At 37.3% G+C, this 15493-nt stretch overlaps 1 protein-coding gene across 2 annotated transcripts in view; it reads left to right on the plus strand.

Moving 5' to 3' along the window:
• DYM (dymeclin) overlaps positions 1 to 15493 on the plus strand; it is a 601776-nt gene that overhangs the window by 24767 nt on the left and 561516 nt on the right. For both annotated transcript variants that reach the window (XM_072605141.1, XM_072605142.1), the window contains exon 2: positions 3300 to 3491. In XM_072605141.1, the coding sequence (XP_072461242.1) occupies positions 3352 to 3491 (140 nt within the window). In that variant the 5' untranslated portion in view covers positions 3300 to 3351. The remainder of the gene's footprint in view (positions 1 to 3299; positions 3492 to 15493) is intronic.

Here is a 15493-nt window from a genome sequence, read left to right on the forward strand (position 1 = left end):
ACCGAGAACACAACTTTACTCAAAGGAAGCAGTTCATAAGCATTTATTAAGTACCTACCATATACTGTCGTAGATTCTGGGGGTCAGTTACAAAGAATGAAACAATCCCTTGTCTAAGGGAACTTTTATTCTATAGGAGGAAACAAGAAGCATTCATATGAGTTCGTAGAGAACAAATACAAGATAGTTTGTGAGGGAGGGCACTAGTAATTGGGAGGGTCATGAAAATTCACAATAAACCCAGGTAGTATTTGAGCTGTATATAAGCAGAATAGAGTAAATTTATGAGGAAGAGGTGATGGATGGGGCATCACCAGTGATAAGGCATAAGAAATGAGAGGATTGAGTGCTGTATGTGGGAAAGGCCAGTTTGGCTGGACCTTAGGGATCTGGAAGGGGAGTAATGTACATTCAAGTTGATTGATGATGTTGATATCAGAATAATTTTATATCACCTATCTCACATAAATATATTGTTATTTACATGAGAAAATTTCTGTTCAAGTTCATATAAAACATGATTTTTAACTGCTTGATAAAGGACTTATTGAACAGAATAATTCAGTGATCACCAAGATTACTAGTTTGCCCTCTGCTGGCCAAGGATAGTAAACACTGAGGAGCCCAGCTAATTCTACATTGTGAAAATAAGTATCATTTAAATGCGACTTTTGGGAAATGTTTTCTGTATGCTTCTTCGTGAACTGTGAATTTGGCTTATGAGGAATAGAATCATGGATTTACACTTACAGTGTATACATTTAAAAAAGCCAAGTTGGAAAATATGAATACATTTTAATGTGATATTGTCTGAAAATACAAATTAATAAACTGACTTCCATGTAGACATGAAAGCATGTAAGCATGAAAAAAATGACAGAAGGATTCTATATGCCCAAAAATTATGAAACCACTTTTTCATAAACGTTTCATAAAAAACGTTTTGTCTCTAGTGACACTTGGACAACTGTATAACTTTTATTGGACTCATTTATCTCAACTGTAAAAACAAGAGGGTTGGAATAGGTGAATTCTGAAGTCTTTTCTAGATCTGAACCTATCATTTTTTGATAATGTGATTAATTCCATTCCTTAACTAATTTTTAATTCAGTTAATGTGGCCCTTCCACCAATTCAATTTACAACACATCTATAACTTAATAGATAGTTTTGGAGAGTTGCTATGGTCATAACATTTATTGACATGTGGTTAACTTAGTGATGAGCTTTCCTGAGTTTAGTTAGGTTGCTTCTTGGACAATTAACATCCATTTCATCACTTGGCAGACACTGGAACCTTTTTCAGTATGAGATCCACCTCAGTGTTTATGCTTTGCTGACATAATCTTTGAGAATCCCAGAGTCACCTTCACATTATGAGGAATTATCTATTTAGCTGCCGTGTTACCTGGATATAGTAAGTTGATTTATTAATTTAAGTAGATGAAAATTCCCTACCAAGTTTGCTTGAAGGAGGATGACTCCCATCCCTTTGGGAAGATCACATTGATTCTCTCTTATCTTGTCTCATGTGTCACTTTAATGTGGTCCAGTAATTGGGCAGGCAGTGGTCTGCCACTTTTGTCTTGAAAGTCAGAATTAAAGTAGTGATGGGGATTGCTAAGTTCCCTCCTCTTATACGATAAATAACTAGAGTGCTCTGAATGTCTTTGATCTGGACCAAGAAAGGATCTGAATTTGAGGACTGTGAACTTAAAACAATTTTACAAGAATTTCAGTGTTAATTGATTTCCTTTGTAATCTTGTATATTTTGTTTTATGCATTTAAAAACTTATTCTGAGACGGGGTCCATAGGTTTTACAAGACAGCCAAATTTGGGTCTTTGACACAAATAAAGAACTAGATCCTCAAACCTTGGATCGTCTTTGTGAAGTCCTGTGGCTATGAAGCTAGAGCAAGGGCTATCTGTTTGTTAAAATATCTCCTCTCCCTGGAAGCAGAAAGGAGTTAGTACATGGCACTTTTGATTAGGAGTGCTTCCTCTGTTTCTGTCTTGTGTAGAGCCTCATCAGTGGGATAATGGAATTAGCTATTTACCTTTGGTTATATCTGTAAATAGAGGGGGTAATGGTGTATTTTCAGTATGTAGTTAGAGGTCTAGACATGAAGTCATCTGGATAGTTCAGTGATATGTGAAAAAATTCAGCATTACTGCTATTTTTGTTGGTTATACTATATTTATAGTATAAATCATATACATTATTACTTATTTATAATTAATATTAATAAGTGGATGCATTCTAGTAACACTATTCAGTATTCTAGGAGATCAGAAAAGGGGAATTGTGGTATGAATATGCCATTAAATGCAAATTAAAATATAGTTGTGACAAATAAAAAAGCCAGGAACTCAACATTGATATATCTCCTCTACATTTGCTTCCTTTTATGTAAGATGTAGCAATAATTTCTGATTGAATAGCACAGTTGGAGCATATCATTTATTCTTTAACTCAGTCTTAGTTCTAGTCTCCTAACACTTTAGAATAGAATGAAACCCGTGATCTGGTACCAATGGCCAGTTGTACAATCCTGTTACATTTGTTTTTCCAGTCACTATGTGGCCCATCAGTATCCTTTTGTCTCCTTCAAAAGGAAAATCTGATCTAATTCAGTTAGCATTTTTATGTGCCTCTATGTGAGGCAAGCTCAACCTTCTTGAGAAAGGGAAGGAAGAAGGAGGTGCATATGAGGGAGAAGGAGAGAGGGAAAAGGGGGAATGAAAAGAATGAAAATGAGTGAGAGGGAAGTGCCATCCACCTTCTTTATTGAATGATGAAGGGAGCTGAGGCTTTAAGGACTCATCTTAACTCCTTGTTGGGCCAGGCCCTCATTCAGCCAGCTGGTGAATGGTTCCTCACAACAGATACTGCATATTTTCTTCCTTTACTCTCTTTGTACTTAGATTTCCTTGATTCTCTGTGTTATGAAGTTTTTATGTGTATTTCAAAACATGGTTGATTTTATTACAAAGAATATTTTTTCATAGAGGAGTCATTAATTGGCATACATGAATTTGTTTTCAAGAGGCAACAGTATAGAAGTTATTCTTTGGACATTGAAATGAATCAGCATCACTGTGATCTCTGTTCCTGATTTCTCATTGGTGTTGGTTAGAAAAGGTTTTAAAATTTTAATAACTGATCTCTTATTTTTATCTATCTTACATCAGAAATATACTTTCATATTACTTTGGAAATTTTAATGTATTTTCTGAGTAAGTTAATTATGATAGTTTTTTTGAATAGGTTTAAAAATCTCTTTCCTAAATTTGTAGGTTTTCTTGAAGAAATGAAGGTTTAAGAGATATTTATCTACCAGAGCAAAAGATGGGAGCAAACAGCAGCAGCATTAATGACCTTTCAGAAAACGAATATCTAAAAAGGTTATCTGGAACAGAATCTATCTCTGAGAATGACCCGTTCTGGAATCAACTTCTTTCTTTTTCCTTTACTACACCAACTGACAGGTAAGATATTTCCTAAAGTTCTGAAGACTTAGATCAATGGGCCATGTTTTCTTTGGTCATTATCACAATAAACCCAGGTAGTATTTGAGCTGTATATAAGCAGAATAGAGTAAATTTATGAAGAAGAGGTGATGGATGGGGCATCACCGGTGATAAGGCATAAGAAATGAGAGGATTGAGTGCTGTATGTGGGAAAGGCCAGTTTGGCTGGACCTTAGGGATCTGGAAGGGGAGTAATGTACAATCAAGTTGATAGATGATGTTGATATTAGAATAATTTTATATCATCTATCTCACATAAATATAGTATAATTAGATTTTGAACATTATAATTTGAAATTATTTCCTTTGGGCTTGTGAGGGTTTCTGTGAACATTAAAGTACATTATATATGTATAATTATTGTAACTTAAAATTTATTTTTGCTATTTGTATGCAAAAGTAAACAAAATGGGTAAAATGCTTCTTGAATTTCTCACATTTTGTATTGTCATTTGTTCTTTTCTGTGTAGGATCTACTTTGGTAATAAGAGACTTCAGTATGGTGAGGAAAAAGGAAAGTTGCTTTAGTATTACTTTGAATTGATAGGGTAGAAAGAAAAGAAGTGATCAATCTGTTCTCTCCATGTTTGCTATGATTTAGTAGCAGCTGAATTAGAGCTGTTGACTGCTGAGGTTGGAATGAGGGCTGTCACTGTGAGTTGTTAAATCAGAAAAAAGACTTGATTAGTTTCTCCTCCCCATTTCACTTCCTACATTTGGCAGCATTGGCTTCTCCAGTTCACTTTACATATTAGAAAAAGAAAGGAAAAACTCATATATAAGTGTTTATCGTCCAAAAGAATTTTATTGAAGCATATCCTCTACGACCAACCAAGACTTTAGGAGGACTGATGACGGGAGGTTGAGGGTCACCATGGTCTTGCAAATTAGTATCCAACCTGAATGTGGCAGCTCTGTAGATGGCTTCCCAGCTTTCCTTTTTTATACAGAAAAAGTCCTGTCTCTGATATCTATTAGGAGAGGTGCTCCCCTCTTTTCCAAGGTTCCAGCATGGTGATTGGAAGGGAGCAAAGTGTTACATTCTAGTTACCTTCCGTTCCACATCTACACTTTGGGATTTTTGAGTACTGACATTGGTGGAAGGGATCAGAATCATAGGATTAGGATACTTCTATCTTCCCCTTCTCCCATTCAATGCAGGCTAATAAGAGGGATGTGATGTATGTTATCAGTGATCCCATGTACTGTGGCACTGTTTGGGAACAGTTGGACTCTTATCTGGGAAGCTGTAATTGGGGAGAGAAGGGAGACCTTCTTGGCTGGTTTCATATATCAAAGCAAAAGAAAGCAGGAAACACAACCACACAGATATACAGATAAATAACCAATTAACATGGGCATGAGCCTTCCTATATTGGAGAGAGAACCTCTAAATTGCTTGGCCATTGCCAGAGGATGTTAGTTTGTTTTCTCAAGTTAGGATGAAAAATATGGTGCAGTTGCATATAGAATTTTCCCTGGGAATTCTACATATGAATGCTAATTCATATTCTGTAGGGGAGCAGAGAATAAAATTCCAGTATAGAAATACAGCATAGGGAAAGTGACCTCAATTATAGTGGTATATTTTTTGTATGTAAATATGATACATTAATTCAGATTCTCCAGAGGAAAGATGACACTCTCAGTTATAGAATTCTAAGAAGCAAATGTATCTATATACATATCACAAGAAGGGTCATAAGGACCATAAGCCCAAACACTGTGGAATAAATCATGTCAGTCATAGTTTAATGGTTTTAATACAACACTATGCTAAAAGAATGATTTTTTTTTTTTGCTTGTGTGATAAATCAGTGTTCAAACTTGGGAAGGGAAAAAAAAACTCCCTTATAAAACTTACCTGTCCAAATGAGATTTATTGAAAGATTTTCTGTGTAGGCTACTGAGGCCTCAGGAGGGCTGGATTTGGGATGTATTGCAAGTCATTCAATCCTGTCAATTGAGGTGGGCCTCTAGTCTATAGCTCATGGTCACTTGTGATGTCAGAAGAGCTTATGGGGAAGCTGCACCAAAGATGGTTTATCAGTTTTCCCTTTTATACTGAAAAGGGCTTATCTCTTATATGTATCAGTGATGATTTGCCAGATTTCCTTGGTTTCTAGGGGTTCTGGAATATATGAGCCTTGTAATTAGTTGAGGGAAGAAAGAAATAGGTAGAGTTTAGCTTCCATCATGGTTAGCTTTGTAAATACAGGGTGACTCAAAAGTCTGTGCAATTTTAAACTACTCAAGCTTAGAGCTTAAAAAAAAGTTTTGCTCATAAGTTACTAACACTTAAAACTGTACAGTGACTTTGGGAACACTGTGTATGTTAGGCAGGTTCTCATGGTCTTGCCTGGACTCGGTAAAACATTTATCTGAAAACTTTCTGGAAATCAGACTTACTGTCAGCCAAACAATTGAATACCACAGTATATCTAGAAACCATAGCCCCTTCATTTTTTTGAATGGCATCTACCAGAAAAGGACAGGTGGTCAGAGTTGGGTAGCCAAGGAGTTTTGGAGAGGCCCCTCCCATGTAGTAAAGAAAAAAGTAAAACATGTAAGCAAAACTACTGACACAGTGACTGTGTCCAACAGTGTATACAACGTTCCATACTTTTAGTCCTCTCTGTGCTGAGAAGAAAGAAGTTTACTTTTTATTTTTTGTTTTCTTTGTCTTATCCCAGTATTGGTCATTTCATTTAGTTTGATTGAAATCAGATTTTTAAAAGGCTTATATAGAAGCTTTGTAGATCTCTGAAGATAAGACCCTTTCAACTACCTAAGCATTGTTCATTTTAAAGGAAATAGTTCTCAAATGGAGATATTTCTAAAACCTCCTTTATTATATACTTTCTTAAGCAGAAAATACTAAACCAGGGATGAAGTTTGGATTCAAAGGGCCACACTTGAGGACCTAGACTGCCACTTGTTGCCTCCAGGCATCAGGTTCCCTATCTCTGTACTAAATGATTTAAGTATTTCTTAATTGTTTAGGATTGGGAGGCAGCAGGATATATAGTTTGCTTTTCAAAGTGCTCAATACTTCTCTGAAGCTTTACATTGCTGAGAAGGAGCTGACTGATCCACATTGGTAGTTCTTATACCAATGAAATCACAGGTCCAGTCCCAAATTCCAACCCCAGCTTAGAAAACAAAGGCAAAATTTAGGATTAGGGCAGAGTAATGACAGAGAGTGAGAGAAGGTAGAACTATTTTATCTATGTTTTCTCTACCAAGGAGAATGATTTTCAAACTGAAGAGTAAAGGAAAAAAGTGGTTAACAAGGGAATTGGAACTCAGAATGAACAGAGATATGGTAAGAGAACTTATAGGGACCCTCAACAAGTTCATGTTGTCTAACCTGGACACACAACACTACAGGATTGTGAAAGAAATTTTAGATGTGATTGTTAGCTGTGGGAAGACTGGTAAACATTATTCTGATTTTCTAAGAAAGGAAGAAGATAGACTCTTCAAACAGTATGATGTTGAACTTGACTTTGATTCACAGTAAAGACCTAGACTATATTATTCAAAGAAAGATTTGTCAGCATTTGAAAAGGGAAGTGGGAATCACTGCAAGCCCACTTTGATTCATGAAAAACAAGGTAAGTTCAAATTGGAGATTGAGGAATTCTGTAGGCCTAATAAGTCTGGATTTTAGTTAAGTATTTGATAAAGTGGCTCCAGATGTCTTTATGGATAAGGTAAAGAAATACAGAGTGGATGATAGTAATAATAGGTAACATTTATGTAAGCTTTGAAGTTTGCAAAATGCTTTACAAATATCCCAAAGAGATCGTAAAAAAAAGGAATAGGACCTTCATGTGCAAAAATATTTGTGGTGGCAGAATATTGGAAATTGAGGGGATGCCCATTGATTGGGGAATGGCTGAACAAGCTGTGGTATATGAATGTAATGGAGTACTATTGCGCAATAAGAAATGATGAATAGATTTCAGAAAAACCTGGAAAGACTTGTACAAACTGATGCAAAGTGAAAAGACCAGAACCAAGAAAACATCAACATCATGTGGTAATCAGCTTTGAATGACTCAATACAGTGATCCAAGAAAAGTACAAAAAATTGACCAAGGAAAGTGCTATCCATATCTTGATAAAGAACTAATGGACTTTGAATGCAGATTGAAGCATATTTTCTTCACTTACTTTATTCATTCTCATATTTTTTTCTTTTGATCTGTTTCTTCTTCTACAACTGTGACGAATATGGAAATATGTTTTGCATGATATCGCATACATAAATTATATCAAACTGTTTACCATTTTCAGAGGAGGGAGGGAGAAAAATTTGGAACTAAAAATCTTTTAAAAATAAGTCCTAAAATGTTCTTGATGTGTAATTGGGGGAAAAATAAAATACTATTTTTTTTTTCTTTTTTAAAATTTTATTTATTCGTCCATCCATTTATTTACATTTTAATATGCTTTATTTTAACATTCATTTTTTTATTTGGGTTCCTAATTCTCTCCCATACCCCTTGCCCACCTACTGAGAAGGCAAGCAATACATTGATTATTCATGTGAAGTCATGCAAAACATATTTCCATATTAACCATATTGCCAAAAAAAAGTGAAAAAAGTATGCTTCAATCTGCACTCAGATTCTGTCATTTCTCTCTCTGGAGGTGGTTAGCGTTATTCATCATGAATCCTTTAGAATTGTTTTGGATAGCTGAATCTTTTTTTTTTTTTTGCCATTTTTTCTTTATTTTTTTTTTTTTATTTTTTCTCTTTTTTTCCTTTCTTTTTTTTCTTTTTTTTATTTAGCTTTTAACATTCATTTTCACAAAATTTTGGGTTTCAAATTTTTCCCCTTTTCTCCCCTCCCCCCCCAAACGCCAAGCATTCTAATTGCCCCTATGACCAATCTGCTCTCTCTTCTATCATCCCTCTCTGCCCTTGTCTCCGTCTTCTCTTTTGTCCTGTAGGGCCAGATAGCTTTCTATACCCCTTTACCTGTATTTCTTATTTCCTAGTGGTAAGAACATTACAGCTGATCCTAACACTTTGAGTTCCAACTTCTTTAGCTCCCTCCCTCTCCACCCCTTCCCTTTGGAGGGCAAGCAATTCAATATAGGCCAAATCTGTGTAGTTTTGCAAATGACTTCCATAATAGTTGTGTTGTATAGGACTAACTATATTTCCCTCCATCCTATCCTGTCCCCCATTACTTCTATTCTCTTTTGATCCTATCCCTCCCCATGAGTGTTGACCTCAAATTGCACTCTCCTCCCCATGCCCTCCCTTCTATCATCCCCCCCCCACTCTGCTTATCCCCTTATCCTCCACTTTCCTGTATTGTAAGATAGGTTTTCATACCAAAATGAGTAGGCATTTTATTCTTTCCTTTAGTGGAATGTGATGAGAGTAGACTTCATGTTTTTCTCTCACCTCCCCTCTTTATCCCTCCACTAATGAGTCTTTTGCTTGCCTCTTTTATGAGAGATAATTTGCCCCATTCAATTCTCCCTTTCTCCTCCCAATATCTTTCTCTCTCACTGCTTGATTTCATTTTTTTTTAAGATATGATCCCATCCTCTTCAATTCACACTGTGCACTCTGTCTCTATGTGTGTGTGCGTGTGTGCATGTGTGTGTGTGTAATCCCACCCAGTACCCAGATACTGAAATGTTTCAAGAGTTACAAATATTGTCTTTCCATGTAGGAATGTAAACAGTTCAACTTTAGTAAGTCCCTTATGACTTCTCTTTGCTGTTCACCTTTTCATGGTTCTCTTCATTCTTGTGTTTGGAAGTCAGATTTTCTTTTCAGCTCTGGTCTTTTCATCAAGAATGCTTGAAAATCCTCTATTTCATTGAAAGACCAATTTTTCCCCTGAAGTATTATACTCAGTTTTGCTGGGTAGGTGATTCTTGGTTTTAGTCCTAGTTCCTTTGACTTCTGGAATATCCTATTCCATGCCCTTCGATCCCTTAATGTAGAAGCTGCTAGATCTTGTGTTATCCTGATTGTATTTCCACAATACTTGAATTGTTTCTTTCTAGCTGCTTGCAATATTTTCTCTTTCACCTGGGAGTTCTGGAATTTGGCCACAATGTTCCTAGGAGTTTCTCTTTTTGGATCTCTTTCAGGCGGTGTTCTGTGGATTCCTTGAATATTTATTTTGCCCTCTGGTTCTAGAATCTCAGGGCAGTTTTCACTGATAATTTCATGAAAGATGATGTCTAGGCTCTTTTTCTGATCATGGCTTTCAGGTAGGCCCACAATTTTTAAATTGTCTCTCCTGGCTCTATTTTCCAGGTCAGTTGTTTTTCCAATGAGATATTTCACATTATCTTCCATTTTTTCATTCTTTTGGTTTTGTTTTGTGATTTCTTGGTTTCTCATAAAGTCATTAGCCTCCATCTGTTCCATTCTAATTCTGAAAGAACTATTTTCTTCAGTGAGCTTTTGTATCTCCTTTTCCATTTGGCTAATTCTGCTTTTGAAAGCATTCTTCTCCTCATTGGCTTTTTGAACCTCTTTTGCCAATTGAGTTAGGCTAGTTTTCAAGGTGTTATTTTCTTCAACATTTTTTTGGGTCTCCTTTAGCAGGGAGCTGATTTGCTGTTCATGCTTTGACTTCATGTCTCTCATTTCTCTTCCCAGCTTTTCCTCCACCTCTCTAACTTGATTTTCAAAATTCTTTTTGAGCTCTTCCATGGCCTGTGCCCATTGAGTGGGCTGGGACACAGAAGCCTTGATTTCTGTGTCTTTGCCTGATGGTAAGCATTGCTCTTCCTCATCAGAAAGGAAGGGAGGAAATGCCTGTTCACCAAGAAAGTAACCTTCTATAGTCTTATTTCTTTTCCCTTTTCTGGGCATTTTCCCAGCCAGTGACTTGACCTCTGAATATTTTCCTCACACCCACCTCACCTCCTGATCCTCCCAGCCAGTGTTTGGGGTCTGAGATTCAAATGCTGCTTCCAGCCTCAGGGCTTTTGGCGGGGGCAGGGCTGCTATTCAGTGTGAGATTAAATTCAGATGCTCAGGTGAGGGCAGGGCTGCCTCTCAGGCTCAGTTCCCTCAGGGAGTTTATGCACAGACCTTCAACAATGGATCCAGGCTCCTGCCTGCTTGGAGAGCCCTGGTCTGCCGCTGCCCCTCAGCTTCTGTCTCCCGAGGGGGCCCGAGCCATGGGGGCACCCCACTCCCCCCTCGACCCACCAAAGGGACTCTCTCACAGACCCCCGTCACCTGTGGGTGGAGGTACTTGTGCGGCCGCTGGAGATCCCGTCCCTGAAGCCCGCTCGGATCTGTTCCTCTCGGTGCCGCGGCCACGGCAGGGCTGTACTCAGCTCCCAGTCCCGGCGCCCAGTCCGCAGCACGAAGGACCTTTTACGAGAGGTTTGCAGGTCTCTCTGGAACAGAAATCTCCCTCGCTCCAATGTTCTGTGGCCTCTGGGTGCAGAATTCGCCGTGGGTTGCTTCTTTGTAGTTGTTCTATGGGTTGTGGGTTCGGAGCTATGTGTATGTGCGTCTTTCTACTACGCCATCTTGGCTCCGCCCCCCTAAAATACTATTTAAAGCAAAAAAAAAAAAGACAGTAATACTGAAAAAATATTTTACAGATATTGTCTCCTTTGATAGTAGTCACACAAGTAAGTGACAAAAGCAATTGTATACTGACCTGGTTGAATGATTAGACCAAATGGCTTGCCTAATATTAATGAATCATTGTCCATCTAAAGGGAGATTGCTAGTAGAGAAATTCAAGATGATGTCATTAACTCTGTTCTGTTCATCATTTTTCTCGGGAGCTTGGATCAAGGCATAATATGTATTGCATTTTTGGCTGGAAGATAACAGGAATCTAGGAGGGATAGTTAATATGTTGGGTGAACAGAATCAGAGTCCAGAGAGATGTCAGATTATAGAACAATGGGGGCAAATATAAGGTAGAATTGAATTTACCTAAGGGTAAAATTCTGTATGTAGGTTTTAAGTCTGCACAAGAGAAGTATAGGACAACATGTGGCTAGATATCAGTGCGTATGAAAAGAATCTGGAGGCTTTAGTAAATTGTAAGCCCAGTATTAATGAATGGAGTTACATGGCTGCTGCAGTACTTAAGTTAAGGTGATCTTAGATCAAAAGACTAGAAATATAGTTACCAGAATAGGGGGAATGATAACCCTATCCATGTTATTATGCTGTGGGTGGACTCTCTGGAATTTTGTCCTATCAGTTCTAGGAACCTGAATTAAGAACTTCAGAATAGAAATTGACAGGCAAGAATTTATCCCCTCAAAAGTGGCCACTGTGGTGAATTAATTAACTTGGAACTGAACCATATAAAGATTACTTGAAAGAACTGGAGATGTTTAATTGGTAGAAGAGAAAATTTAGAGGAAATATGATAGCTTGGCTTCAGATTTTTGAAGGCCAATTGTGTAGGAGGTTTATTAGATTTATTTTACTTGGCCCCAGGAGTCAGAATTAGTACCAATAATATAAAATAAGTTAAAGAGAGGCAGATTTCAGCTCAAGATAAGGAAAAACTTCATAATATTTATTGCTGACTAAAAGTGGAATGAGTTGCTTTAGTAATCAATCATTTAATCAGTAAGTATTTATTAAGTACCTGCAATATCTCAGGCTGTGAGCTAGGCACTGATACAAAGGCTAAAAAAATGAAAGTGCCCTTGTTCTTACGGAGTTTTATATTTGATTAGAGGAGACAATATTTACATGTGATTATGTACAGAATAAATATGTGTATGCAGTATGTATGTGTATACAATAGAGATACAGAAACAATATAAGGTAAATACAACATAGTTGAGGAGAGGAGGGAGAGCCTTAGCAAGGCTTTCTGATAATGTGGTGCTTGACCTTAAGCTTGAAGAAATGTGGGATTCTGTGAGGTTGAGGTGAGGAGGGAATGTATTTCAGGCATGAGGGAGAATCAGCGGAAAGGCACAGAGAAGAAAGGGAGTGCTCTGTTAAGAACAGAAAGAAGACAAGTTTGGCTGGACTATGTGATCCAGTGTAAAATGTGAGAGGAGGATTAATGTACAATGATTTTGTAAAGATTGGCTTAGAATCGGGTTCTACAGGAGCTTAATAGTCCAGTAGAGAAATTTATATTTTATCCTTGAGTCAATAGGGAGCCACTGAAGTTTATTAAGTAGATGTTCTGTTATCATATCTTCATTTATTTTGTGAATTCTCCTTGGTAGAGAAAACAAAAAAAGTTTTTCTTCCTAACATAGTTACACTTGTGTTTAAGGAAAATCACTTTGGCAGCTGGATTGGAGGATGGATTGGAGTGGAGGGAAGGCAAGTCAGGGAGACCAATTATTAGGTCATTACATTCATCTGGTCGAGAGGAGATGAGGGCTTGAACTGATGTGGCTACATGAATAGCAAGAAGGAGACATATATGAAAGAAAATGTTGCAGGAAGAATTGAGGAGAATGCTGACTTTGTGAACCCAAGAGACTGGAAGAGTGGTGGTACTCTTTATAAAAACAGGGAAGTTTGATGGAGTAGGTTTCTGGGGAAAGATAAAAAATTATTTTTATGACATAATGAGTTTGAATTTTCCTTGGGTATGTAGTGAGGTCCCAGCTACTGGAAATCTTTAAATAGAAGCTGTATGATTAATTTTTCTTGATATTTTAGAAGTTATTACTATTTCAAGTATAGGTTGGCCTTTGAGTATGGCTTGAGTTAGGTGACCTTGGAGACCCTTCTAGCTCTTAGAATATGCTTTTAAGTGCTTAGAATTGGGTAACTTTTTTTTATCGTATAGATCTGGAAGGGATTGTAGAACTGAGGCTCAGCGAGGTAAAAGGTTTGCCCAGTGTTCCACAGATAGTAAAGGCAGGAGTCAAACCCAGGTTCTTAGATTCAAGATACTTAACACTAATGTTTGTTTTATCACTGTTTTTGATTTTGTTCAGGATTTCTTCATTTTGTAAGGAGATTATAATGAACTGAAAAGTTGCAGACATCCTAAGGAAGTTATCTTTGGTGCTTATAGATTCAGTCTGTTTTTTTTTTTTTTTGTACTTCTACTTGTAGTTCCATCATTGGCTCATTGCAGCTGCCTACAATTTTAATTATCCTTCCATTCTGACAGTTTGTTTATCCTATCTATGATAAAATTGTTTTAGAGTTCCTGGACATGTAGATGTCATTGATAAGGTAATAAAAATATAATTTAGATTGGCTCTTATATTGTTGTGCCTATTGCTTTTGAATGGAAATTCTTCAGCCATATTTTGAATGTATTGTTCTAATAGCATATTGACCAGAAAGTAGATTTGTCTTCTCTTATTTTCCATTGCTGTTATATAATTCCTTGTCTTGGTTGAATTTAATCGACAAGCATATATTAAGGGATTATCATGTGCCAGATTCTGTGCTAAGTCCTGGGGATCCAAAAAAAAGACAACCTTTAAGGATCTCACATTCTAATGGTGGAAATAACATATAAATAACTGGTTGCATATACTATATTTTTAGAGTAGATGAAAATAATCTGAAAGACATTAACAGCTGGGAGTACCTGCAGAAGGCTCTAGTAGAATTAGGCTGAGCCTGGAAGGAAGCCAGGAAAAGTGAAAGGTAGAGGTATGGGGGCAGAGCATTATAGGTGACGGAAACAGTCAGTGTGATGACTTAGAGATGAAGAGGAGTGATATGTTTAATCATTTGCAAGTAATCAGAGTGTGTAGGGGAGAGTGAAATGTAAGAAGACTAGATGAAGAGCTTTAATGCTGAATAGAGGGATTTATATTTGATTCTGGAGGTGATAGGGAATTCCTGGAGCGCCTTGAGCAGGGGGTTACATGGTTAGATCTACACTTGAAAAAAATCACCTTGGTAGTTGAGTGGAGCATTGAATGAATGTGTAGGAAGGGTTTATCTTGAAATTAATTACCAGGCAAGAGCCAAAATTAGGAATAGCCATGCAGCTGAACTCTCTTAACATTCCCCTCTAAACAACTTTAAAATAATGCCTCAAATGAAATTTTGGAGTGGCAAAGCCAAAAAGAGGTCAGAGGGAGACATTTTTCTAGCATAAGAAAACTTAAGATGTTGGCAGGAGAAATCTTTGGCACTTTGCACACTGTCTGGAGTGTGCACTTGTGATGACAGCTATAGCAGCCACAGCAGTAACAGCAGCTTTGGGAGCTCTTAGCCTAGAGACAGAAAAGAAGGTCAGAAAATTGCTCAGAAAGAGACTGCAGAAAGAAACAGTTCTAATATTGTGGAGCCACAGTAAGGACCACACAGGATTTAGTGGCTTCCAGGTTAAAAGAGTCTTCTTGTACAAAATGACCATGGTATTTTCATGGTAAGAGATTTCTTGGCACTGGGTACCCCTGATGCTGATTGACAACTCTGTTGCCTATACTCAGTTCTGGGTCACATTTCCAGGATGGAGAGTAATGCTTGTGGTCTGTCATAAGGGAGCAGGGGCCTTTCCAAGGCAAAGAGTGCAACTTTAGGACATTAGGGGTCTTTTCTGGACAGTGCCCACATCTTTCTTCAGATCACACCACCTTGGAAGCATTAAGAACTTGCAGACCCTCAGAACTAGTTCTGAAAATATCAGTAAGAAAAAATGTGAAGCTTGGGACAGTGCTTCACCACCCCAAGGTGAGCACAGCCCAAGTTTAGCATAAAGTTCAAAGTCAAGAAATATGCTGGTAAAATGAGCAAACAAGAAGAATAACAAAAAGAATTTGACCATAGAAAGTTACTAGGTGGCAGAGAAGACCAAGATATAAATTCAGAAGACAGCAGTGTGAAAACAGCTACCAAAAAAAAAACCTTCAAAGAAAAATGCTAATTGGACTCAAACCTGACAAGAGTTCCTAGAAGAGTTAGAGAAAGACATAACAGTGGTAGAAGAAAAACTGGGAAAAAAATAAGAGTGATGTAAGCAAAATTTGAAGAGAGACTTAATAGC

Source organism: Notamacropus eugenii, chromosome 4, assembly GCF_028372415.1.
Source record: "Notamacropus eugenii isolate mMacEug1 chromosome 4, mMacEug1.pri_v2, whole genome shotgun sequence".
In the NCBI taxonomy this organism is placed as follows: domain Eukaryota; kingdom Metazoa; phylum Chordata; class Mammalia; order Diprotodontia; family Macropodidae; genus Notamacropus; species Notamacropus eugenii.